Source organism: Cydia pomonella, chromosome 15 (genome assembly GCF_033807575.1).
Source record: "Cydia pomonella isolate Wapato2018A chromosome 15, ilCydPomo1, whole genome shotgun sequence".
Taxonomy (NCBI): domain Eukaryota; kingdom Metazoa; phylum Arthropoda; class Insecta; order Lepidoptera; family Tortricidae; genus Cydia; species Cydia pomonella.
The window spans coordinates 21,101,502-21,129,264 of record NC_084717.1 but is presented as its reverse complement, the minus strand read 5'-3'; the positions used below and the strand labels follow the sequence as shown (position 1 = coordinate 21,129,264).

General features: G+C 36.7%; 2 protein-coding genes across 3 annotated transcripts in view; both read left to right on the top strand.

Annotated features, from left to right (window-relative positions):
- The window catches only part of LOC133525472 (dopamine D2-like receptor), a 402,684-nt gene that overhangs the window by 317,323 nt on the left and 57,598 nt on the right, over positions 1-27,763 (top strand). The window lies entirely within an intron of this gene.
- LOC133525470 (proteoglycan 4-like) overlaps positions 1-27,763 on the top strand; it is a 58,062-nt gene that overhangs the window by 16,977 nt on the left and 13,322 nt on the right. Inside the window, exons 3-8 of the mRNA XM_061861719.1 lie at positions 826-1,015; positions 1,558-1,699; positions 2,024-2,205; positions 5,421-5,637; positions 6,860-7,222; positions 8,801-9,007. Of these exons, the coding sequence (XP_061717703.1) occupies positions 826-1,015; positions 1,558-1,699; positions 2,024-2,205; positions 5,421-5,637; positions 6,860-7,222; positions 8,801-9,007 (1,301 nt within the window). The remainder of the gene's footprint in view (positions 1-825; positions 1,016-1,557; positions 1,700-2,023; positions 2,206-5,420; positions 5,638-6,859; positions 7,223-8,800; positions 9,008-27,763) is intronic.

Below are 27,763 nucleotides of genomic sequence, written 5' to 3'. Positions count from 1 at the left end.
TAAGTGTCGTAGTATGGATTATGTAAAAGTGTGGTGCGTGTTGGTGTATAGTAGTACCTTATTATATCAGATGTCGAGTATAAAACGGCCTACAATAATATAAAGAGTTTGTACACATACAGACTAGATTCGGTAATCTGCAACCAAGTACCCGTGCGGTATTCCTGCAATTTGTTTATTTAAAAGGTACATTTTAAAATGAGACTTAAACGATATAGAGTGTATAGCTATCACATACATTTTTTGTAGACATTTTTTTGAAGTTTAGCACACTAATTTATGTACAAATGTAACGTTAAAGTAATAAAAATACGATGAACATGTTTATATTTATTCTATTATTTTTTAAATTAAGCCCAACCAAAGGCGACTTGAAGGAGCTATCATAGGGACTATCATTCGACGCGAGGCTCTTCTATATGTTACCTTTGTTTCTTTTTTATTTTATAGTTTGTTTCTCTTTGTTGCTCTGAAGCGTCATGGCTAAGGAGTCCAGTGATCGGCATATGCTGAGTGTCATCCATTTTGGAGTTATATATAAGCATAATATATTTTTCATTTCACACCAAATAAAATAAATGTATGTATGTATGTCACTTTATTGCACATAAACAGGTTAACACAAAACAGACAAAAACATGTTACGTACAAAGGCGAACTTATCCCTAAAAGGGATCTTCCAGCTGACATTTAGCATACGGCTCGCCTAATGGTAAGCGATCATGCAACTCCAGGAGTGTTGCATGCTCGTTGCCGACTCTAACATAAATAAACTTTTATTTTATTTCGTAACGTAAACAACATTTTTTTCATTTTCAACTATAGCAAATCGAGTTTGAGAGTAGCAGATGAGCGCTTCGATTCGCTCTATGAGAAGATAATTGAAGATATGAGTGGGGAAGAAGTGGAGAAGAATAATAAGACAGCTGTTATTACTCCTATAGTTAGGAGGAAATATTTAGTTGATTATGAACCGAGTGATACGGAGCCAGAGGATGGAGACATGAGTCCAAAGGTAATACATTTGTTTTGTTGTTACAAGAGTGGTGAAGTGGAGAATATTAAGACAGCTGTTATTACTCCTATAGTTAGGAGGAAGTATTTAGTTGATTATGAACCATGGAATCAGAAGATGGAGACGCGAGTCCGAAAGTAAATATATTTTAGGTAAATATGGGCAAGACCGATTATAGCGTAAGACAGTCTACAAGCTCTTTCGTCGCTTTTAACTTTTGCGTTTGTATTTGTACACATACTTTACTTATATGGTCGGTCGAGGAATTCAAAGTTATCAATATTGTAATTTTACGGTTCAACTAACGTACGAACGAAATGTTTCGGAGGACCTAGGCTAGGTTTCCATTTTAAGCACTGTCTCCAAGTTCCATTAACCGCGCATCGTTATCTGCTGCCAGTAAACCGAAATTGTGAGAATCAATCATATGACGAACATAAGTTCTCTGCAATATTTCACGAGGGTTGAACCGTAAAAAATTATTTATAATTTTAGCGTGGCTCGCGATATTTTGATATTTTTGTATCATCAATGATTGAAAGGTGTCATTCACGGGAACGGTAGCGCCCAAGACGCCCCGCCTGAAACGCAGCGCCACTCCCCACGTGAAGAAACTTCTGTTGGCGCGGCAGCAAGCATTAGACGAAGATGGCCGAGGATCGCCGGACCTGGACTCAGGAACTGGTAAGTATTAATACTCATAGTTTATTTAAATTTTTTATATCATTCACCGAAACTGCTACGCCCAAGACGCCGGGCGTAAAACGCAGTGCCACTCTTCACGTGATAAAACTTCTACTAGCGCAGCAGTAGGCGATGGACGAAGATGGCCGTGGATCGCATTTAAGAAACTGTCATAAATGAACCATTTAGAATTTATGCTTATTAGTGCTGGAATAAGATTGAGAATAGAATTATTTTTACAATCGCTTTCCAGCCGTTCACAACTACTCATAAACAACTACATCTGAATTTGTACAATACATTTCAATCCTGATCTATTTTCAGTCGAACCAGAGATGACGACACCAAATTCCCGTCCACAATCCCTCGCTGCCGCTGCACTGGCTGTAACTACGAGCACTCCAACTCATTCCGTACCTGGAGGATGGGCAATGTTTTCAACGCAAACTGATTCGCCTTTGTCTGAGATCGAGCAGGCTGACAGCCCACAACCTGATGGAAACAGAGTAAGATACACTATGATACTATCTCGTCTACAATTGCTATGATTATGCTACTCCAACACATGATGTACACACAATTGCTATGATTATGCTACTCCAACACATGATGTACACACAGCAGTATTTAAATTTGTCTGAGTGTTTAACACTCAGACAAATTTAAATACTGCTAAAAACATAATCTCTCTTCTTTAGTCTCCGTAAGTCAAAACGTAATGAGAAATATTACTATCTCCGTGATTCTATGAAATTGTCTGAGCTTAACGAACAATCGCGAATCAATTTCAAATCTGTAATTCATTCTTTTCGTCAGAAAAGTGGACAATTGTGTAAAAGTTGGTTCCAATCAGATTGGATTGGAATCGCGTTTCGCGCGCGGACGCTTCACAATGGCCGTGGGACAATGACGCTTATCCTAACGCGATTTGTCGAGTTAATTAAATAGTAAGATGCATTGGATTAACTTCGAAAGCAAGATAATTTTGAAAATGGAAAATATGTATAAAACTATAAGCACGCCATACTTTAGCAATGCTTTCTGTTTTCTCAACTGATTTCGAAAGTGGCCGAAAGGACTGCAACGCCGCTTCTAATGATACGTGTAGAATAGAAACCGAAGAACAAAATAGTATTGTATCATTGTCTAGAGAGATTGGAAAATAGTTTTAAGGGGGTCCCTAATGCCAATGACCTTCGATCTGAATCCCTTAGTCTTCTAATATTTTTAGTAGCTAATTATATTAACAACAACGGCTGTAAGCAATATAGTATCCCATATTCACTTCAAAGTTCATTATCTTCGAGATATTTGGCATCAAAGTTGAAGAATTTTAGGTCAAAAACTGGTTTTCTGGCCATAACTTTTTTGTTAATTATTTTAAAATTAAACTCTCTGACAAAATTTTAAACACATCAAAGACGAACCCAAATATGTAGATCTCATATATGTAAGATCCTTCATAGCAGTCTAGTAACGAAAATAGTGTTTGTTTAGACAATGTTTGTAAAAATCATAAAAAATAAGCATTAGTTTCATTCAAAATCCGTCAGACAAAAATGGAGACAAAAGATTAAAGAGCCGATAGCAGTTTTTCTTATAATTCTATCTGTAGTGCAAATGAAGGAGTAACGATTCAAAACTCGCCAAAAATCGATGAAAACCGCGGGGAGCCCCTTAAGACGAAGATGCTTTGTGATATTTTAAATCATCGTTGACATGACAAAAGTTACATTATTTTACATATCTGACGTTGTGGGTTTTAATTTAACATTTGTATATATAGAAGGTGCCCTGCTGAATGTACTGCTTGCCCTTTAATAGAGTTGAATAAAAGTATTAAAACCTCTTAGCCTTTCAACATATACATACAGTCCAGAATTTGAAACAGGTACTGCCGTGGCCGGGTGGCCTAGTGGTCAGGGCGTTAAACGTATTCTTCCACCGCAGGGCGAAGAGTATCCTTACTCTTTCTTTAGTACGAGTATATGACATCTATTTCAGTTTAAGGTTATTAAGTTAATATCGTCGCTATACTTACTCAACCTCGTATGTATATATTAGATACGTATATCAGACACGAGTATGAGCAAGTATAGACGATATGTGGATTAGATCAATTGTAATCACATTAAAAATATGATACATAATTCTTTCGTTCCTTTCATGTTATTTTATAGTGTTGTACACTGCAAATAGTAATCTCATTACTTAAAGAAATGTTATGCTCACTGACGGCATCTGGCCCGCAATAACACGTTTGCTGCGGCATCGAATAAAATCAGTCCGATGTAAATACTAATACTTAACTGCCGCAACGAAATTATTAGCATCTAGGAATGTCAACAATGATCAAAATAATTCCACCCACACGTAGCCGGCTTAATTTATTTTACGATATTCGTGACACTAACTTGGGTTTGACTTATCAAACATACATTAGACAAAAATAAACTTGTTTTATAAATGTCATAGAATCGATAAGCACTTAAGACAATAATTATGACTCTATTTTTGTATAATTTATCGTTCACGATATTCTGGGATATAAGATATCGATGCGACCAATTAAGCATGAATTATTGCCTTCTGAACCACGAACTGACCTCTTTACGACCTTATTGCGATTATATTAAGACCATTGTAACCATTGTGTTAACCATTGTGTTTGTTGTTTGACGACCGGTTTGGCCTAGTGGATAGTGACCCTGCCTATGAAGCCGATGGTCCCGGGTTCAAATCCTGGTAAGGGCATTTATTCGTGTGATGAGCATGGATATTTGTCGTTGTCTAAGTACCCTCAACACAAGCCTTATTGAGCTTACTGTGGGACTTAGTCAATTTGTGTAATAATGTCCTATAATATTTATTATTTATTATTGTACAGTCAAATGCAAAAATATGTATCGAAAGAATCGTCTCATAAATATGGTACTACGCTCTTATCACACTGGAATAAGATGCTATGGGACATATTTTTGAGTAAGATGTGTACACCCATATTTTTACACTTGACTGTACCTATTATTTTATTTTGTGAAATTATTTGCGTTGAAATTTTCTTTTAGACCTCGACTGTACGACCCTGACTAGCTTTGTGCCGCCCAATGTACATTACGATGTACACTCAGTTTCGATGGAATGTCAACCTTCATTAAAATAAACAAAGTCGCATTTCATTTGTCTCATAAAATTTTCTAACAAATTCAATTCAAATTAATTAAATATACAGATCGATTCAAATTTCCTTAGCTTTAATTTTGTATGGTGGGAGGCAGGAGGAGATGACTAAAGTCCGATATTCAGAGTTCGTTTAAGATAACTGTGACCCATTTGAGTGTGAATGTGTCTCCCTAAAAGTCAAATTACCTACTATACTCGTATAAATGTGATATTTATTGTGGCATTCCCACACTTTGTAATTGCAGTCTGTGCATGTCTGACATGCGAGTATTATAGGATATGATCCCGAGTGGCTGCCAAAAGTACTTATGTAAAATTGACTTTCAATTCCTCTACACTGCAAAAAATGATAAGCCGAATTCGTTGATTATAGAATATATGAAAGAAATAAATTTTGATTAACATATTCTAACACATAGTTGGCATGACTTAATTTATGTTTAAGTTGTAACTAAATGTTTTGTTACTCTTAGGCCAATATTGGTTAGTGTTATGTTTCTTTTAGTGTACATTTAATAACAACTTTTAATCGTTGTAGACAGAGGAACGTACAGAGCAGACCGAGCCCGAACCAACTGAGCCAACCGACGAGAACACAGAGCAAACAGAACAGTCTGACAGCAAGCCTAAACTGAAGAGCATTATATCGAGCCGGCGCGTGGGCAGCGCGGAGAGTGCAGAGCAGGACACAAGGACCAAGCGAGTCAAATTTGCTGATGGTACTGTGTTCCAGCCAGAGCCACAGCTTAAAAGAGGTCTGTACCATCAATTAAAACCAAAATATTGCTTTGCTTCACGAAAGAATGCTACTGGTCGGCCAATTCGGCCATCAACCAGGCCTTCTCGTTCCGTTGCCACTGCTCATGATGCCTCGTAGAGAGGCAAAACTCTAGTCGATTTTTAGGGTTCCGTAGCAAAATGGCAAAAAACGGAACCCTCATGGATTCGTCATGTCTGTCTGTCCGTCCGTATGTCCTGTCCGGAACCCTTCATGGGCGAGTCCGACTCGCACTTGGCCACTTTTTTGTACTTTTGTTAACGGGTTAGTACTGAAAAGCAATATTTTTTTATTAACCATTATGGAATTCCGTAATGTAACGCCTATTAATTACTAAGCTACAAATGCTCATTGCAACGATATAAGGTTTTTTCCCATGGTGCGATCATACAATTTAGGTTAACATAGTTTTGACTTGCTTGCAGTCAGTGTTAGTTCCGCAATCCGCCGCTGGCGCTAGCAGATGCTAGCGTTGTCAGATTGTATGGTCGCGTTCATAACTCGTAACTATAGTTCTTTGTTTCCGTAATTATTCTTGTAACAGTTTTATATGTACCATTATGTGTACGGAAGACCATCGTTGGCTTTATAGCTAGCATTATGCTGAGTTGGGTCCATTTCGTGCTTTTTGATTTCCTTCTTTTCTTGCTTTTGTTGTCTGTACATGTTCGTACATGTTTTGTGATCGTCACGAATAAATAAGTTTTATCTATCTTTACCTATCTTCTTCTTCTTCTTCCTCGCGTTGTCCCGGCATTTTGCCACGGCTCATGGGAGCCTGGGGTCCGCTTGACAACTAATCCCAAGATTTGGCGTAGGCACTAATTTTTACGAAAGCGACTGCCATCTGCCCTTCCGACCCAGAGGGTAAACTAGGCCTTGTTGGGATTAGTCCGGTTTCCTCGCGATGTTTTCCTTCACCGAAAAGCGACTGGTAAATATCAAATGATATTTCGTACATAAGTTCCGAAAAACTCATTGGTACGAGCCGGGGTTTGAACCCGCGACCTCCGGATTGCAAGTCGCACGCTCTTACCGCTAGGCCACCAGCGCTCTTAAATGGATAATATCTTTACCTATCTCTTCTATTCTATTTCAATGATCTGGGTGTTGCGGATCCAACAGCCATCAAAAACATATCTATTCCTCCTTTCAATTTTTAAAAACAGTAAATTAATATCATGTAAACATTTTTCCAGTGTTTCGCAAACCAAAACGCATGCTCACCCCCGGCCCAACGAAAGCCCGCTTCAACGTCAACCCCCGCTTCCAAGCTCTCATCAACCGCTTCGAGCAGAACGCCTTCAGCCCACAAACTTCCCAAACTCCCAACACGCATCGGACCCCTGACACCACTCGAACCCCGGACACCATGGCGCGCACACCGATCAACAACCGCCAGGAAACCGATAACGTGCCGAGGGCTATTGACTTTAAGGACAGTCCTGTTGAGCTGAAGAATAGTTTAGTGGAGGATAATAGGGACGCATCTTTTAAGTCTTGTGTGGCGACGCCTGGTGGCATTGATACAGCAATTACGGCGCTTTCTACTAATATTGCAGGTATATTTGTACAAATATTTTAAAGTTTATTTTATTAGTTCCTCGTACAGTCAGCATCAAAAGTAGCGGATGAAACAACGCGCCATAAATATCTGATATTTCGAATAACTTTTCTCAATGTAGGTAAATATGTAAAATTCACATCCACGAGTATGTACTCAAACGTATATACTCAGTATTATAAGTAGCGGATCAAACAACGCTTCAAAAGTTTCTACCATTCCGTAACAGCTTAACAAAAAGTAATGGTTCTATATTTAGAACCTCTAACTCTCTGACTCTAAAATGTATATTTAAAAATACAGGGTGATTTCGGGGTCACGGAGCAAGAGAACTATACATCATACAGAATTCAAAGATGATCCTAATGATGTTGCTAATTATTTATTATCAACAATAATGATGATTATTTTTCAGATGACCAGTAGAATTTTTTTTTTGCATACAACTGCGTCACCCTACTCAATGTGACGTCTTGTCGCTTTCCATACAGCATATGTCAAAAGTCATAGGGTGACCATGATTACTTAGTATAAGGTTAATTTTACTTAAAAATAAGAAAAAAATCACGAATTATATTTTAATCAAATACTACCATATGATAATGTGAATCATTTACAGAGTCAGAAAAAGTGGTTCTGGATCACGACACAGAAATCACCTTGTATATTTAGAACCATTTAGACTCTAAAATATATATTTTAAAATATTACTTTTTGTTAAGCTGTTACAGAATGGTAGAAACTTTTGAAGCGCTGTTTGATCCGCTACTTTTGATGCTGGCTGTACGACAGAATTGGCTACTTGACAGTTTTTTGTAAATAATGTCAATCGAAAAATAAATGAGAAATAAAGTCTGACGCTCGCACTCGACGATTGAAACGCCTGTAACAAAATGATATTGTAATGTGACGTCACATTACATAAGTCTGTCCTAAATGTATGGAAGATCAAGAAAATTGCTATTTTGACCCTGAAATATTGCGTTTATGTATATAGCTGTCATACAACTTATTGTTCAATAAAATGTAAGGAATACATGATACCATTGTTCTTTACTCTTTTGGAAAGTAAAAAAAAAAATTTTTTTGAGACTTTGGGGCTTTGTCTTTTTTTTTAATCTCAGTATGTGTTTTTAAATTCCAAATTCCTTTTTTATAATGGATGGCTCATTTTCTATCCATGTTGTTAAATTTTGTTATAATATTCAACATTTGTCAAGTACCCAATTATGAACCAAATACACCTTACATCTTCATATTTGTGTTCTATTTTATCTTCACCCGAATACAACTTCCACAGTCATATTTGCAATTTAATTTATCTCTCTTGTTTTCTTGGCTGGTATAAGTCATAAATCCCCACACTAAACCAGGTTCCAGTACCCTTAATATCTTTCAGGATTGGACTTAAGTTTTTCTGCATGTTCATATAATCTATAATAGCTACGCTTACTATTCTTGCAGATATCTATCACGTTTAGATATGCTAGTAATGCTATTAAATTCCTAGTATAGTTTATTAAACTCTGGTATTTCCCCTAAAAGTTCACAATTTTTCTATTTCTTCTTCTTCTAGGATCTCTTCAAACCTGTATCTCCAACGTCCTAAAACACACAGAGGAAGAGACCGAGATCCAGTTCAAATTCACTATCACGAAAAAGAAAACTGTGCAGCGACCGGTGGAAGCAGAAGGGACAACAACGAACCAGGAAAAAGAAAATCTTTGGGCTAGTGTGGCCAAGGCCGTGAAGAGCGCTTTTTGGGGGGAAGGCGGGGAATTTGGTTTGTAGACGATTTTTATGTCGGTGGTTGGGTAGATATTATGTCATCAATATCATCATCTTGATTAAAGGAGGCAGAGTAGAGGTAAGGACGATAAGCGACCAAGAAAAGAACCTTTGGTCTTTGTGGCCAAGACCTTGTAGAACGCCTTTTGAGGAGAAGGACGAGAATTCGAGTTGTAGACGATTTTATGTCGGTGGCTGGGTAAATATAGGATAAAGGTATTATGATAATCATGATTATATGAGGCAGTAAGGGAATAGAAGAAAGAAAACCTTTGGGCTGTGATTAGTATGAGGCAGTAGGGGAACGGTAAACAAGGGACTAAGAAAAAACCTTGTGGTATATTTTGGGGTGTGGCAAAGGCGTTCGAGAGGGAAGGTGTGTGATTTTTTATCATTTTTATACTACGTTGGTGGCAAACAAGCATACGGCCCGCCTGATGGTAAGCAGTCTCCGTAGCCTATGCACGCCTGTAACTCCAGGGGAGTTAATGCACGTTGCCGACCCTAACACCCCGCCCCTCGCTGAGCTCTGGCAACCTTACTCACCGGCAGGAACACAACACTATGAGTAGGGTCTAGTGTTATTTGGCTGCGGTTTTCTGTAAGGTGGAGGTACTTCCCCGGTTGGGCTCTGCTCTAGATTTGGAATGACATCCGCGGTGCTGTGCCCTACCACACAGAGCGAGATGATATTCACAATGCCCATACCTCTCTTGTGGACGTAGTTTAAGGACATACCCGGGCCCAATATAACTACGTGAAACATAATTGCTTACTGATTGAGGGAAAATAGTAATATTAATTAACACTGGTTGTTATCTCTTAATGACGACCAGTTTGGCCTAGTGGGTAGTGACCCTGCCTACGAAGCCGATGGTCCCAGGTTCAAATCTTGGTAAGGGCATTTTATTCGTGTGATGAGCATGGATATTTCTTCTATAGGCGTCAAACAGTAAAAACCAAGGTCTCTTTTGTTCCCTAATGTGATGTGAAGGATGAAAAAGCCTACATTTTCATTAATTTAAAAATTCACGATTTTTAAATTATAGAAACTTAATCGCGTTTTAAATTTTAAATTTACCTCCGACGTTTCAAAGACGGCGTTGTCACCGTGGTCTCGGAGAAGACAGGCTAAAGTTGACATCAATATCTTCTAGCCGCGAGAGATTTTCGAACTCTTCTTTAAATCCCGTTTCTATAATTTAATAGCCTTCATTTTCATTCTATACGTTGTTTATGCCAACGCTAAGACTGGCGATTTTAACGGTAGTTTTGGCCTGATGTCAAATTACTGGGCATTGCATCAATGAAAGATTAGACTTTCAGGAATAAAAAACAAATTAAAACCTATTTCATTCTTGACCATTTTGGCCCGGTTCTCCGTCGCCGTCCAAGGTTGTTTTTTACTCAACCGGAAACCGGTGTTCCGCCACCTCGGGACTTTTTAAAATATGGCTGCCACTTGAAGGGTTAAACGATACATATAAAGTACGCGATAATACCAGGATTTATTTATTACCCGTGGTGTGTTACAACATTTTACGACTTCTAGCCAGGAAATGGAACATTAAGAATATTTTATTGAATGTCATAAAATGAAATAAATGATACAACCGTAGTAAAGTAATTGGAATACAATACAGTTACGACGTAATTATTACGGTCGCAGCTTTAATAAAATGTTAACATGCTGCGTGTATTAGCACGTCAAATAGGTATACAAGTTATTTGAATCTGGGTAGAAATAACAAAATAAGTTTTTCCTGTGGACAATAGTAAACTATTTGAATGCAATAATAATAGGTTGTGTCGTAATGACATATTTACGGCGGGGACGTTTCTGTGTGTCATGAGAAATTCAAGCGTTAGTATCCGTATCCGTCCGTAGAGGCGTTAGCCTCAGGTGGAAATAATTTTGATACCATGTGAGCATGCGCCAAGAACTGCTTTTCACATCATCTATGAGGAAATTATTATCTTTCAAAATATTATTTAGCTACATAATGGGCACAAAATAGATTTTAAAGAAATTATTAATGATTAGGTATGTGCATTCTGTTTTCATATTTCATTGTATTAATATTTTATACTGGCAACAAAATATCTTACAACGGCTACAACAGAAAAGTGACAATTTGATCCCTCCTAACAGGGAAGAAAAAGCTCTTTTCTGAATAGGTAGGTGATGTGAAAAGTTAAGTTTTATCGCATAATTATGACAAGATGTTTTCTGTATTGATCACGAGTCCACCGAAAAAAATAAGGCTTTAAAGTCCTTTGGTCTTGTCCACAGGAAAGCCCTCAATCTCTATATCTCCTAGAACAATAACTGCGTTAAACGATTCCGCGTTATTTCCTTACCGACAATTATTTCGTTATCCAGTCTCGTGAACCAGATTTAAATTTTTAGACATAGACATAGAATAGTACATTACGATACAAGTGCGAAAAATAGGAAATTCGAAACGAGTGGCGATAAATTAAAACACGACCGAAGGGAGTGTTTTAAATCGACACGAGTTGCGAATTACCTATTTGCACATGTATCGTACAACGTTTTACAGTACATATGGCCCTTTAAATGTTCGACACAGTAACGTAATATGCTACTTCTCGCACTAGTGCTATAAAGTAGCCCCATATGTACTGTAAAAGTTTTATTTAACATCACAAATATCGCATTGGTACATTTGAACATAAAATCTTAAAACTACTAAAACAATTTAATACTAAGATGCGTTGACTGACATATAAACAGCATGATGTTAAAAAGGGGCTCGACTCAGCATAAAGTTGCAGTAAATGTACTGCAAAGCTGGTTTTCAGTCGGACCCTAGTAATAAAAACAAAACATAAGAAAAAACATTACAAAACAAAAACATTAAGACAAAACTTATCGTGTTGCTGTGTAAATTCAAAATTCAAAATTCAAAAATTTATTCTGCAAGTAGGCCTCAAGGGCTCTTTTACAAGTCAATACAACATTTATAGTAACATCATATAGTGACATGAAAAATACATAACAACATTTATAAATACAACAGCCAATACCTGGGTAAACATTACATTATAATAATCTTAAAATAAATAATTAATACAATACAATAGAGATGTATAGTCTCTATGGTTAAAAACACATTAAATCTGGAGATATAAAAGGTCCCCAATGTCAGAGTACTAATACTAATAAAATTTGGAGGTGTAAAGTCTCTCCAAGTGTCAAAATAAAATTTATACTAAATAAATAAACCGCGTCTGGACTGTTAAACTAGCAGTCTCATAAACTAATGCTACATTCTGTACATAACTAGTATGTACCAAAAAGAATGTAGAATCTATAACCCGTTCAAGTCCGATCCGATGACGTCGAGCGGTTAGCTAACAAGCATAACGACGTGATACGAGATTGTGACTGATACCTATGAGGTGCCGAATTGAGGCTTTATCACTACTGTCGTTTTTCGATTTCGTAGGTAAAATGACAAAAACTGAACCTTTATAGTATCGTTATGTCCGTCAGTGCGTAGGTATGTCACAACCGTACGTTACTCGTAAACTATAAGATATTTAACGAAAGTTAAGACGTAGGTGTACATTGAGAGCCGCTACATATTTGAGAAGTTAAAAATTATAAAAGTATATTTTAGGGGCAGGCATTTACGTTTTTGGAAAATTTCGCCTGTGCGAAGGGACAAGCCCCGCAGTACCTGCTTCTGACCGCATCAAATGAAGAGCGACTCTAATTTTCGACTGCCAGCGTATTTCGGATCGGCTTGACTCCTTGGCGCTGCGTAGAGGGTTCACTAATGTTTAACCAAAACAATGTTGGCAAATTTTCATTTTACAAAAAACGTTTCACCAAAGTATTATTTGGCAAATATGTTATTCCGCAAATGTATCATTTTACAAAAAGTCACTTGACAAATAATCATTTAGTAAATAATACATTATTACAATATGTCAAAATACAAAGTATCAATTTTATATTTTTCATGTCACCTAGTAATATGTTTAGCAAATTTATACATTCACCAAACTTTGAGGGAATAATTCTGCATGGTTGCAATTTTCATTTGGGCCAGATTATTTTGAGGTAAGTTACTTAGTTGCAAGACAAGCAAGCAATCGTTGCTTACATTTTTCGCGTTGTTAAAAAAAAAAATAACCTCGAAGCCTTAGGCTTCTAACCTAACCTATCCGAGTCGGATTGCCCTGACAGGTCTGGCTCGCTTACAGTTTATTAGTACAGAAACACATGTCAAATAATACATTATAGCAAACATTTTTTGACCAATGATAGATTTATTTGTTAACTTTGTTGTTAAATAATCATTTGTCAAAAAGATCTGTTATGAAATGAAATTTTATTAGTTAATTATTTGGTAATAAGAATAATTTGTCAAAAATATTGTTGTAAAAAAATGATTTGCTAAAATATAATTTTGCCAGTAGTTGGTTGCCAAGTGTCAATTTGCTAAACATCTTTTGGCCAAACGACAGGACACCTGCGTAGAGATGTAAGCTCGGTCTGTCATTTTCTATCGCACGTATCACGGGGAGTGCTCCGAGAAATTGTTCGGATTAATCCCTGCCGCTTTTGTCCGCTATCGCTCTACGCGACAACATTTTTATCTTCACCACAGATGGTTGGCAGTCCTCAACTGTGCGTTTCTCTACAAACTTCTTGCCTCGCACAGCTAAACTGTGGAATGAAATGTAACCGCGGTATTTCCAGACCGATATGAGGACGACCTTCAAACCTTCAAGTAAAGAGCGTACTTAAAGGCCGGCCACGACTTACAACCCCTCTGGTGTTGCGGGTGTCTATGGGCGACGGTAATCGCTTACCATCAGGCGATTAGTCTGCTCATTTGTCTCCTATATCATAAACATACCCAACTTGTACAGTCACGTTTGAAAATATCGATACGAAAAATATGCCAAAAATATGTATACACTACCTTAATATATGGGCAATAAAGTCGTGTATACATATTTTTGGCACATACGATCGAGTATCAATGACCAATCGAATTTTAGTAAGAGCAATTTACATAGGTACACTAAGATCGGTTTTCATTGCCCTCACGTGTAGTATGCCAGGTTCAGTTGCCGTGACACGCGACCAACATTGATTGATACCCGTGTCAAATAGAGGCTCATTACCATTGTCGTTATCGGTGTTAGGATATGGCGATTAGATGCGGTCATTACACCGGTCATTAAATATAATTAATGTAGTTTATTGATGCATGTAAGCGTATTCTAAAATGTAACTTGATACAGGATGTTTATTTAGTCACCTGCAATAATTTACGGGCTGAATATACAGGTCATACTGAGCAAATTTTACTTAGGCACCAACCCCGAAATCACGAAAGAAAAATTTACTCTCCTATAGAAAATGTCAAGGTCAGACAGCCAAAATGTATGAAACAGCTGTTTTTTTGGCGATTTGGGGTTGGTCTCATTGTAAAAGTCTAACCTATACATTCACCCCATAAATTATTGCAGGTGACTAAATAAATACCCTGTATATTGAAATCGTTCATCACGCATTACTCACAACTGACAATATTATTAGAAGTATTAGAACAAATTAAATTATTTTCAGAAAATATTTTAATTTGTTTTTTATTTCAAGTAGAAACACTACTATATAAATTATAAACTGAAATAAATTTGTTTTTTTTTTCTTAGTATATGACATTTATTTCAGTTTATAACTGACAATATCTTTTGACTTTTGATTGATAAATTATTGAGATACAAATAATTTTGCTTACTGCAATTAAATTAGTAATTGACGTGTATATGTTTTGTCTGGTGTCGTCAAAAATATCTCACCAATTTGATTCAGGAATAGATTAATCATTTAACTTTTTAATGAACTTGAACCAAGGAGCGCGATATCTTAAACTAGTTACAAACTAATACAAATGATGAGGAGTGTCGGATATAATTAGTATGTGAAGACGATTTACTCAAGTAAACTTGAAGTCAAGATATTAATTATCTTTTGTGCTTGATGTTAAAACGGTATTTGGGGCGATTTTTTGGGGTTCCGTAAACTCCGTCCGCGGCTTTGCTCCGTGATCGTTAGTGCTAGAAAGCTGCAATTCGCCATGAAAAAAGATTTTTACAGTACATATGGCGCTACTTTACCGCACTAGTGCGAAAATTAGCATATTACGTTACTACGTCGAACATTTAAAGGGCCATATGTACTGTAAAACGTTGTACGATACATGTGCGAATAGGTAATTCGCAACCCGTGTCGATTTAAAACACTCCCTTCGGTCGTGTTTTAATTTATCACCACTAGTTTCGAATTTCCTATTTTTCGCACTTGTATCATAATGTACTATTGTACAATGAAGAGTTTAGTACTATTCCCACTACTACTACTGCTAGTACTATTTCACCTAAAATTAGCTCTGCAAACCAGTATTATTATGAAATAATATTTACATCAATAAATTGCTCTGATAATTAGCTTAAGATAATGATATTATGTAAATACTGTCTTACTATTCATAAGAATCATAAGTGCTTGTTGCTAGACCTACATGAATAAAGTATATTTGATCTGAACTGAACAGTAAAATTTTATCCAAATCTAACGATAAAAAAAAACGACAGAAAAATAAAAACCGGTCCATTTATGAATTTATATTCGCTTCTGTTCTATCTAAATGAAATTCAAAGAATTTACAACTTTAAGCTCAAATTAAACTCTTTTAACTTACTTGTTTTTACGCTTTTGCTTAACCTTTTCAAAACTTTGTACAAAACAATATGATTCAATTATGCTATAAAATTGCCAGTGAAAAGAATTAAAAGTTTTTTTAACCACTTTGTATTCTTAATATTAGGTTTTGAATGAATGAATGAATGAATGAATGAATGAATGAATGAATTTATTGCGTATTTGGAAATTCAGGTTACAAAGTAGCAGTTACAATTGCAGAAAATGAGTCACACCGAACCCTACTTTTACAGGTGTACACACTATTACATTTAGTTCTAGAATTATATTAAATACAAAATAAAAATAAATTATGAATTAAATTAGGATTTATTATAGATATGATCGGTCAGTGTCGAAAGTGACGTTTCTGATTGGAGTTCGTGTTTACATACTTCCACGAAAATCGATGGAAAATTTTCGTAGAATTATGGAAATTCGTTGCTACAGGCAACGGCAGTACCTGCTGCATATGCATATGCATGTAGGTCACATACGTAAGTACTCGTAGCTTTAGGCTAGGTACATACGGCGTTAAGTTTTCCCCTGTACCGTATACAGGATTTTTTCGAATACCGTAGTGACAGCAAAATTTGTAGGCAACTTACAAAATCATCTAGGACTATGGTACATGAACCCGGATAGAAATTTACTACTTTATATCTAACACGTAATTTATAATAAAAATAATCAAATCATAAAACATTAATAAAATTACAGTTCTTACATGCAAGTAACATAAAAGTAACGGCTAGGCTTTCCCGCATAGACGACGTGTCAATAATTTTGAAACGATTTAGATTTTGAAAGATTTTGCCATGCAAATGTTGCAAAATTGACGGCAAAATTGATATGGCAACTTCATTCATTGGAAAACTTCATTCGATAAAATCCCGTATACGGAATACGGGAAAAATTAACACCGTGTGAACGTAGCTTTAGTGTACACAGTGTCCAGTGGCAGGATTCCGATTTCAAATTCAAATACTTTTCGAACGCGAAGTGTGAGAGACGTGAGCGGTGTTTTAATTTGGTGAGTGTTGCGGAGTGATTATGGATCGCTGGCTAGCAGAGAATGGTGCATATATGGCTTTTTATTTTACTTAGTACCTCAAGATGTAACTTGTGCATTGATTTATGAACATAAGTACAGAAAAGGTTGACATTAAGACAATATGATTAAAAAACTCATTCAACTTCTTTTCGCAAAAATCAAATGTGGTTGTTAAGTTTAAGTATTTTTTTAACTAAATTTCTAAATCGGATCTCTGCCGCTGGACCACCTGTAAATGGCACTATATACTAAATAAAATATTATAAGGAAGTCATTTTAAGTCTATCTACCTATAACTTGATTTTCTATTGTTACGATACGACAAGGGAACGATTTTATTTGCACTTAACAGATTTAAAAAATCCACCAAAAAGATGAAACTTGTCATGAGTTTGCTATGTACAGTCAAGTGCAAAAATATCTATCGAAAAAATCGTCTCATAAATATGATACTACGCTCTTATTACACTGGAATAAGATGCTATGGGACATATTTTTGAGTAAGATGTGTACACCCATATTTTTACACTTGACTGTAGGTAGGTACAAAAAGTTAGAAGTGAAAACAAGTTATCCAATATATTTTTTTTACTCCCAACTTCTAACTATCAATATTTTATAACTTTTAAATTAGGGGGAAGTAATTTTTCAACTGATGACTTTATCTGTAAAGCTAAGCCCCGTAACAATTACGTATCTATAACATATTCCTAAATATGTGAATCCCTGTATCCCTTTCTTTACCAGTGTTATGCGTCTTCTAGTGACCTATTTTTCATGGACACTCTCATGCAGTCGCAGGTTGGTGCGCAGCAGGGCGATCCTTTGGGTCCATTAATTTTTTGCCTGGTAATTGAGAAGTCATTTCCGAGTTGAAAGCTCCATTGAATGCTTGGTATCTGGATGATGGCACTATTGGTGGAAGCCCGGAAGTTGTCCTTGATGACCTTAAGGTTTTGATACCGGCTGTGAAGGCAGTCAACCCGACTAAGTGTGAGATTATTACCTGCGCTGGTGGGGGTACAGACTGTTTTGAAAGGTTTCAGTCTATTTTACCCGGGATAAGACAGGTAGATAAGTGTATACTAAGGTTGTTGGGTGCTCTCATTTTTGCTGTGGGTGTTAGCACTGTGCATCGTGACAAGGGGCAGGTACTCTCGTCAGCACGATACCATTTGGGGCATCTATCGGATCATGTAAGTCTCGTATTGTTGGGGAATTGCTTTGCGATACCTCGGATGGTGTATGTAATGCGAACATCTCCTACTTGGTTTTTTCAACAAGAAGTAAAGACATTGGATAATACGCTCAGAGTTGCTCTAGAATCAATTCTCAACATAAGTTTTGATGAGAAATAGTTGTGTCAAGCGGCCTTGCCTGTTCGTTGGTCTCTTTTTTGGCCTCTGCGCATGGCTGTGCGGATCTTGTTGCTCGCATACTGTCTGTTCATGGCGGCGATGTCCGCATACCGTATGCGTCGGAGGCTTTGAAGAGATGGGCTGTACTTTGTCCCACTAACGACCGTCCGGATAGTTTGGAAGTCCAGAGGCAGTGGGACGACATTTTATGTAAGCTCACGTTTGCAGATTTGTTGGGTGGTGCTTCGGGAGCCGATTTGGCGCGTTTAAGGGCGACTTCAAGGCCAGAGTCAGGTGCGTGGTTGCAGAAACGGCTTCAAGGCTCAAACACGCCAAGTACTCCACCATAGAAGTGGTGTACGATTTCGTACCGGTCGCCGTGGAGACTGCTGGATCCTGGGGTAATGAGGCTCTGGAGTTTTTTAGGGAGTTGGGCAGGCGTTTACGGGAAAAGAGTATTGAACCCCGCTCTGGGTCTTGGCTGGTCTTGGGAACTTTTGGGCCGGGCTCGTTGCAGTGTGGGGATGGGCGTTAGATTATAGGTGTGTTTGACGAAGCTTGTTGCGGAATAAATAAAAAAATGTGAATTATCAAGTCGGAAATGTACTTCACGACAAGCGTTGAAGCTTAAACCGACGATCGGGCTATTCGTAAACTAGGAGTACGCCTAATCTATAGTGATGCCTACTTTGAGAGTCTAGTGAGACTAGATTAGTTAAAGGAACCCGAAAAGGGGTCCAAGCACGTAATCGCCTAAGTTTAAAATTATTAACTTCCTGTCGAAAGCTGAAATATTACCTTCTTGACACTTTCTACCGGACAATCCCTTAAAAAGTTTCCCTTTTGAAAAATATTTTTGCTTTTTACTTAACTTGTGTCCCTTGTCAGGGACTCAGGGATCGTTGGGGGAATCGATCATAAGGCACCCTTTAAGGACTTCTTGTTAATACTTTAGGCCCATACTTTGATTGACCGCTTTGTGCCGAAGTTTCACCTTTAACTCACGTATTTTCAATTTCTCGTCACTTTCTTTATGTAATGTATTCGATTGATTGATTCGATTAATTGTGTTGTATTCGATTGATTGATCTTGAACTCACTTTGACGTTTGCCTAAATATTGCTACTTCCAAATTGAAAAGTGGTGCAGCGCAACTATAATATTTATATACATATTATGCAAACAGAACTACCAAATGTGTTTCTGAAATGAGTTTTTTTTTTTTTGCTGATATGTAAATAAATGTTATAGTCCCACGGTAAGCCAAGAAAGCTTATGTTGTGGGTACTCAGACAATTCAAATGCTTAAATCTGTGCTCATCACACAAATAAATGCCCTTACCGGGATTCGAACCCAGGACCATCGGTTTCATAGGCAGGGTCACTAGGTCAGACCGGTCGTCAAAATCCTCGGTCGGCTATTAGCCGGCTTATCCAATTCATATTTTAATTATCTATTATATTTTTTGATACTTTCTATCGCTGACTCAGCTCTGGCAAGTACCCTTCAGGCCATCGATTTTCTTTTCAAACAATGAAAAGAAAAAATGTATTAATAAAACGAACTGATAGGATTCAAAGTATTCCACTAACTCCAGAAATAATCCACGTACCTATAAATGAAACGGAAGAATATCTCTTTAACCTACTCGGCAATTATGTATATGTTTATATTGTGAATCGTCCAAGTCGGTGAAATAGCAGCGGAATAGTTGTTGAAAAGCCACTCCCGGCTCACTCCAGATCAGTTGCTGAATAGTTGATGCCACTTGTCAGGGATTACCAACTGTTGTTGCTCAATGTCTATATAGAGATTGAAAGCCTAAAACACTTATCGACCACATAAAATCTTGGAAAATACTCATTAAAATGATAGAGTATTTTAAAATATGCTTTGGAAAGACGAGAAAATGGATCTGCTGCACAGCAGCGCCGCGACAGTCTCTCCCGCGAGATAAAGTACCCGTCCCTCTCTAATTATACAGTTAGAAAAATACGGGTATAGTCTTTCCCGGGGACGACATACTATCGCGGCGCTTCTATGCCAAGCTCCTGGTATCGCAATTCTCTTATACTGATCGCCTTTCTTGAATATCCGTTCAAGTCTGTAAAATAGCAGTGGAATAGTTGTCAGGAAGCGAGTTATTCCCGGCTCACTCGAGATAAGTTGCTGCATAGTTGATTACTTGTTAGGAATTAGCGACTGTTGTTGCTCAACTCGCGTCTAGAATCTTAAGAGTATTTATAGAGAACGACACTGTCTTACTATTCATAAGTGCTTGTTGCTAGGCCTACATGAATAAAGTATATTTGAACTTGAACTTAATTTGACAGGCCATGCACATTTTATAATATGCTTAACTCGTTCACTTTTTTCCTGTAAAGCACATTAGCGTATAAGTTGGTTAAATTTCTGTCTAAATCGAATTTCAAATTCTTATCAATATGAAAGAAAGTTCCACATTAAAAACCGCAGAAGGTCTGACAAGGATTTATTTTTTAACTCATTCGAATACCATCCTTAGGGTGCCTTTCCACCAAAGATGTGCTATGCTGTGCTATGCTATGTTTTCATACATTTGAAACGTAGCTGTACCTGGAGCTGCGTTTCAAATGTATGAAAACATAGCATAGCAAGCATAGCATATCTTTGGTGGAGGCACCCTTAACCAAGTCACAAATCAGAAATATCGAGCCATAAAAAAAATCGAAACAAAAAGCGTTACCTCACTGATATGTCGACCATTTCCCCTTTGTGTCTGGCCGGTCATGCATATTCAGCTCGGAATCCAATTCAAAAATCCACATTTAACTCGTCAAATAAACAGCCGTAAAAAGCAAGCGTCGATAGAGGCGATAATGCGTTGTCAAAAAGACGTAAGATTTTCACTACTTACATTACATGTTGTATTATTCTTGAATAAAACAACGTCTAGAGTCTTCAATGGTGGTGTATTTTATATAAATCCTTTACTTAAAAATATTAACATATTTTAGGAAAGGAGCGAGATGCAGTACGTGTAGCTGTCAATAGCGAAAAGTGTCGGGGTCAATGTCATAGCTGTCAGCGACTATTTTGTTAAGGCGGCGTCACACTCAATATATTAAGGTTGCTTTACACTCTGCTACATCTCCCCCTTTTTTAAAAAAAACAATTTGTAATATCGTAAAATTACACAGAAGTACTTATTTCTAACATAAAATTCTACAATATTCAGTTTAATAATACTACTAATACTTAATCTTTTAGCTATTACAAAATTGCAATAAATTTGTTTCTTCTAATCAAATGAGCACACTTACTAATACAAATTTTACATTTGTTTCTTTCTCCCCCTTTTACAAAAGAAAGAAACCATGGGAGTTGGACCTTCAACCAATAGTGGAGACTGGTGGAACACAAAGCTTCACGCCGGTCGAATATGAAATGATGTTCTTGTATATTCCACATTATTATTATCTACTACGTTGTAAGACCTAAAGCCATTACATTTACAAATTTTTCCTTGTAACCATATTTTTTTATTTGGTTCTTTTTTGAACCACACATGCTGTCCAACATAAAAATCATTTTTACATCTAGCTGTACTATTGTAACACTTCTTATTTCTATGTGATGTTCTTTGGAACTGCTTTTCTACATTATTATTAAGCTTTGGCTCTAGATATTTATAGTTAACAATGGCTTTTGTTTTGATATTTCTGTTCATCATTAACTGACTAGGAGAAAAACTAGTACCAGAGACGGGAGAAGCCCTATACTGTAGCAGTGCTAATCTGAAGTCAGTTTTATCTTCATAACATTTAAGTAAAATTTTTTTAGCTATCTGAACCCCTTTTTCTGCCATTCCGTTTGACTGAGCATATCTTGGGCTAGTATATGTGAATGTGAAACCCCATTCACGAGCAAATTTATGGCACTCTCTGGAGTCGAACGGCACATGGTCTGAAACTACTTCATTAGGGATGCCCCAGTTACAAAAAACATCTGTAAGGCTGTTAATTATACATTTGGCACTTTTACTTGTTAATAACTTAATATCTAACCATTTAGAATAGTAATCATATACTACTAGATAACTTTTTGTTTTAAATTCCATTATATCTGTAGCTATTTTATTAAAAGGCAATTTAGGTACTTCATGAGGCAATAAGGGCTCTTTTACATTATTATTTTGGTAGGTTTGACATACAAAACATCTCCTTACATATGTGTCTAAGTGTTCATCAATTTTTGGCCAATAGTACATATTCCTGGCAGTTTGTTTCATTTTAGTTGTGCCAAGATGCCCTTCATGTAACATTTTCATAATATTTAAGCGTAATGTGGTAGGTATTATGATTCTATGATTTAAAAATACTAGGCCTTCATCTACAGTTATTTCAGATCTAAATTTATAATAATATTGTAAACTATCTGACACATGTTTTTTATCGGGCCATCCATTCTTAGTATATTCAATTAATTTAGAAAGTTCCGTATCATTATTAGATTCTGTAATTAATTCTTGTTTTTGCTCAGGAGTGCACTGTAAGTGACTCGCAAGTCCCACGCAATGGACCATTTCGTTAATGTATGGATCATCTGTTGTATTATCACACTGAATATATGCACGAGATAGTAAATCCGCTATGTACATGTATTTACCTTTTAAATATTTATATTCTATGTCATATTTCAGGAGTCTTAATTTCATTCTTTGAAGCCTAGGGGATGGGACTTCATGAATATGTTTTTTAAGCAACGACTCCAGTGGCTTATGATCATTTATAATTGTACATTTTTGTCCATAAATGTAGTAATGATATTTTTGAGTTGACCAACACACGCTAAGTAATTCTTTTTCGATTTGTGAAAAATTTTGTTCGGACGGAGTTAAACTCCTTGATGCAAAAGCCACCGGCTTTCCTTCTTGCATAAGGCAACAACCCAAACCATCTTTAGATGCATCACATTGTATCACTACTGGCAGTTGATGATTAAAATTTTGTAAGGTTGGAGCTTCTGTTAATTTCTTTTTAATAGTTTCAAAAACATCTTCATGAATTTTCGTCCATAACCAAGTCACATCTTTTTTTAACAATAATTGAAGCGATGATGCAATATTAGCCAGATTAGGAATAAACTTTCTTAAATAGTTTACCATACCAAGGAATATTTGCAGCTCTTTTTTATTAGTAGGGCTTTTCATATTAGTAATGGCATTTACTCTTTCTGGATCAATCTTCATGCCTTCTTCAGAAAAAATATGCCCAAAATATTTTACTTCTTTTAATTTGTACTGAAATTTATTTTTATTAAAACGTACATTGTGCTCTTTGGCCCGTTCAAAAACTTTATTTAATATTGCATCATGCTCTTCTTCAGTATCACCACATATTAATAAATCGTCACAGTACACAATGACACCCGGGATGTCACCAAAGGCAGTTTCACTGTACCTTTGGAAGACCTCCGGGGCTACAGAGATGCCAAAAGGGCACCTTAAAAATTTATAACATCCAAATGGGCTGTTAAAAGTGCACAAATCACTAGAATTTTCGGATAATTTAATATTATAGAACCCATCTGATAAGTCTAAGACTGAAAAGTATGTTTTGTTACACAATTTTGAAACTATTTCATCTAAAGTTGGTATTAGGCAATGTTCTCTAATTAATACTTTGTTTAAGTCTTTGGGATCAAGGCAAATCCTAAGTGAGCCATCTTTTTTTTCAATAATAACAAGGTTGCTTACAAAACTCCTAGGGTGTGCGACTTCGGCTATAACTTTGTGTTCCACCAGGATCCTCAGTTTCTCGGCAAGCCGACCCATCAGTACATGCGGCACGCGGCGGGGGGGCCGCACTACTGGTTGAACTCCTGGCTGAATTCGCAACTCCAATGGTTCCTTGAATTCCCCGACACCCTGAAAAAGTTCCAAATTTAATTTAATAATGTTATTTTTGTTTGAGCTTAGAGCTTCATTAGTTAATGTATTAATTTCTTCTAATTTTAATAATCCTAATGTTATTAGGGACCTGAAACCTAAAATAGGACGGAGATTTTCTTTAATAATTACAAACTCAACATCAAAACTTTTTTCATCATTTTTAGAATAAGTCTTTAGAGTGATGGTACCTAATGGGAAAATTTTGCCACCATTGTAGACCTCAATTACTGACCTTGTCTCAGACAATCTGCTTTTAATATCATCATTGACAATTAATTTGAGATCTCTTAATGAAAGGACATTAATGCCAGCGCCTGTATCACACTTTAAAGATACCCTTTTGTTTTCGACTCTTAGCTTTTCCGTCCACTCATTCTTAGTAAAGTCTATGGAATAAACTAGTCATAAGTTGTGCACATTATTATTAGTGAAATTTGTATTCATTTCATGAACCTGTCTATTAGGCATACTGCATCCTACACTAAAATGATTATATTTTTTACATTTTGAGCAAATTTTTCCAAAAGCTGGGCAGTTCCTAGGCCCATGTTCTGTTTTACATTTTCTACATAAATAAAAGTTTTTGCTGTATTGATTGTTGCTATTGAAAGTCCTATTGTTATTCTCAAAGTACTTATCTTTCATATCTGAAGGCCGGTGAGATGAGGGCCTTGCTTGTACTGCATGCACCTCCGGGTTCTTCAGCGTCTTCATGTGTTCTTTGCAGAGTTCAGCAGAGCGGCCTATGTCCACTGCCTTGTCCAGGGTCAGTTCTTTTACTTCCAGTAACTTCTGCTGTGTCCGCTGGTCCTTAATTCCGATGAGTATTCGATCTCGTAGCATCCTATCCTTCTCCTTGTAGTTGCAGTTTTCAGCAATTTTCCTGATGGCTGTGTAGAATGCATCGAAGGTTTCTCCGTCCTCTTGGTCCCGTTTGTTAAAATTGTAACTGTTAATCACCTCGTTTTGCTTTGGTTTGAAGTGGTCGTCGAACAATTCAATGATTTCGTCCAACTTCGTTTTCTCGTTAGTTTGCAGCACATTAAAATATAGTTCCTGCGCTTGCTGTCCGATGCAATTGAGAAGTATGGCAGCTTTTCTTGTTTCAGCTAGCCTTTCGAAGCCAGCGGCAATTAAAAATATGCGAAATGACTGTTTAAACCTCTGCCATTGCGGCCAACAGTTTCCTATGTCGTCTAGGTTTAAGCCCTGCGGCATTTTGTACTCGACCGCGCATGCCATGCTATCTACTTCGTTAGTTTCGTCATCAGACATTGTCGATTTTTCTTTTATTTTAACACAATTACCTTAATACTGAGATGTACCGGCCGGGGTCCGCAATGTGCCTTCTTAAGTTCTTATTTTAATCTCGTTAAATCTTCGTAATCGTTCTTCTCCGACTGCGCCATGTATTATTCTTGAATAAAACAACGTCTAGAGTCTTCAATGGTGGTGTATTTTATATAAATCCTTTACTTAAAAATATTAACATATTTTAGGAAAGGAGCGAGATGCAGTACGTGTAGCTGTCAATAGCGAAAAGTGTCGGGGTCAATGTCATAGCTGTCAGCGACTATTTTGTTAAGGCGGCGTCACACTCAATATATTAAGGTTGCTTTACACTCTGCTACACATGTAATATCGAGCAAACTGCTGCGGTCTATGGTGTAGCATATACAGCTTTTATTGGCGGTGAGTGCGTTAAAATAATCATTAAGTGAGGCTCATTATGATATCCTTAATTTGCACTGTAAAAATAAATCAACTCTTGTCTAATGAGAAGTCAAACATATCGCAAAAAAATAAAAATAAATACGTGAGTCTCGTGGAACACTCGTTGAGAACGAAGTATATTATTATTGATAAATGTATTCTATTTTTTATTAACAAATACAAAAACTTAATCGACAAAATAAAAATGATTAAATCTGCTTACAAAATTTCAGGCAGCCGAAACAAACAAAGATAAGAAAACATTTTAATACAAGCTGAAACTAATACTATTCGCTCGTGCTTCACACTCGCGTAGTCAATCAAAAATATGAAATTCAAGTGCAAAAAAATACAAAAAGTAATATATGTATACACGTTCGGGGATAGAACCCAGATCGTCGCTGTTAACACCTGTTTCTAAGCGGCCGTTTGCTGCGCCACTATAGGATATACGTAAGTTAGTGAAAATGGGCTACTCAAAAAATAAAATAAAAATAGTTTATTTGGTATCTAGTAGAATTTAAACAATATTGGTAATGGATACCTCCTGGTAAGTATAGCAATACTTGTGTTAGGAGGTACCGCTCCTTCCTGACGGAGTTTTTCGGGTTTATCTCAGTTGACTTATTATTTTATACGGTACATTTTGATAGTTTAACTATATCTAGCTAACTATATATAGCTTATTTATATAAATATTATTACAAAACCATTTTATGAAATTTGTTGTAACTATTCAAAGAAAAATATAATTAATTATGAATATTATGATACATTTCATTTCAATTCAAGGGCTACTTATTCTCGACAATGGAATTGAAACAAAAGACGGCCATGATGGAAAAATCTTACTTATTTTCGCCTAGCCAACCGTCCGATAAGGAACTTCGTTCCAAACATGTTCGAACCACGTACGACTGAACTGTCGATCATTTCCCCTTTGTGTCTGACCTGCCATGCATATTCAGTCTCGAATTCAATTGAAAAAATCCCCATTTAACGTGAACCCTTGTCAATAAACAGCTGTAAAAGCAAGCATGTATAGAAGCTATAATGCGTTGACAAATATGACGGACGATTTGCACTAAATATCTAGGAAACTGTCTATGTTGTAGTATGCAGCGTTATTTGGCAGTGAAAGGGTTAAAATCCTCGTTAGGTGGGGCCTATTATCACCCTATACTTCATTTTTTATTTATTTGTGTGATGAGCACGGATATTTGTTCCGGAGTCTTGGGTGTTTTCTGTGTATTTAAGTATTTGTATGTTATATATGTATATCGTTGTCTGAGTACGAGTACCAACAACACAAGCCTTCTTGAGCTTTCTGTGGGGCTTAGTCAATTTGTATAGTAATGTCCTATAATATAAATTTAACTTGCAAGATTTGTCCCATACATACTAACAGGGCAAGTTAAATAAAAGCTTGTAAAAATGTGCCAAACTTCACATTTCCCCTTTGTGTTTGGTCAGCCATGCATATTCAGCGTCGAATTCAATTTAAAAATCCCCATTTAACGTGAATGCTTGTCAATAAACAGTCGTAAAAAACAAGCGTCGATACAGGCGATAATGCGTTGGCAGCGCGCCAGGCGGTGAAATACATGGGCTGGCTTTGTGCCAACCAAGGGCCGCCGCAGGGCCCTGGGCACAGCCCTTTCGGTACCTGTAACATTTAAATACCTGCAATGGCCGAATGCCGTTTCTATCGGGGAGAATCCATCTTACCACCAGAAAATAACTGAGAAATTAGGAAGTGCATAATCATTATACGCTTTGATTCAAATGTTAAATAGCGTTTGAATGGTAGTAGTAGTAATACATAATACAATTTATAGAAGCTGTGATACATGAGAAGGAAGGAAATTATCCTCAGGAGTAAAATAAAATAAGGGATCTCTTCCCATGGCATGTTTTATTTATAAGTGTAATTTAAGTAACACAG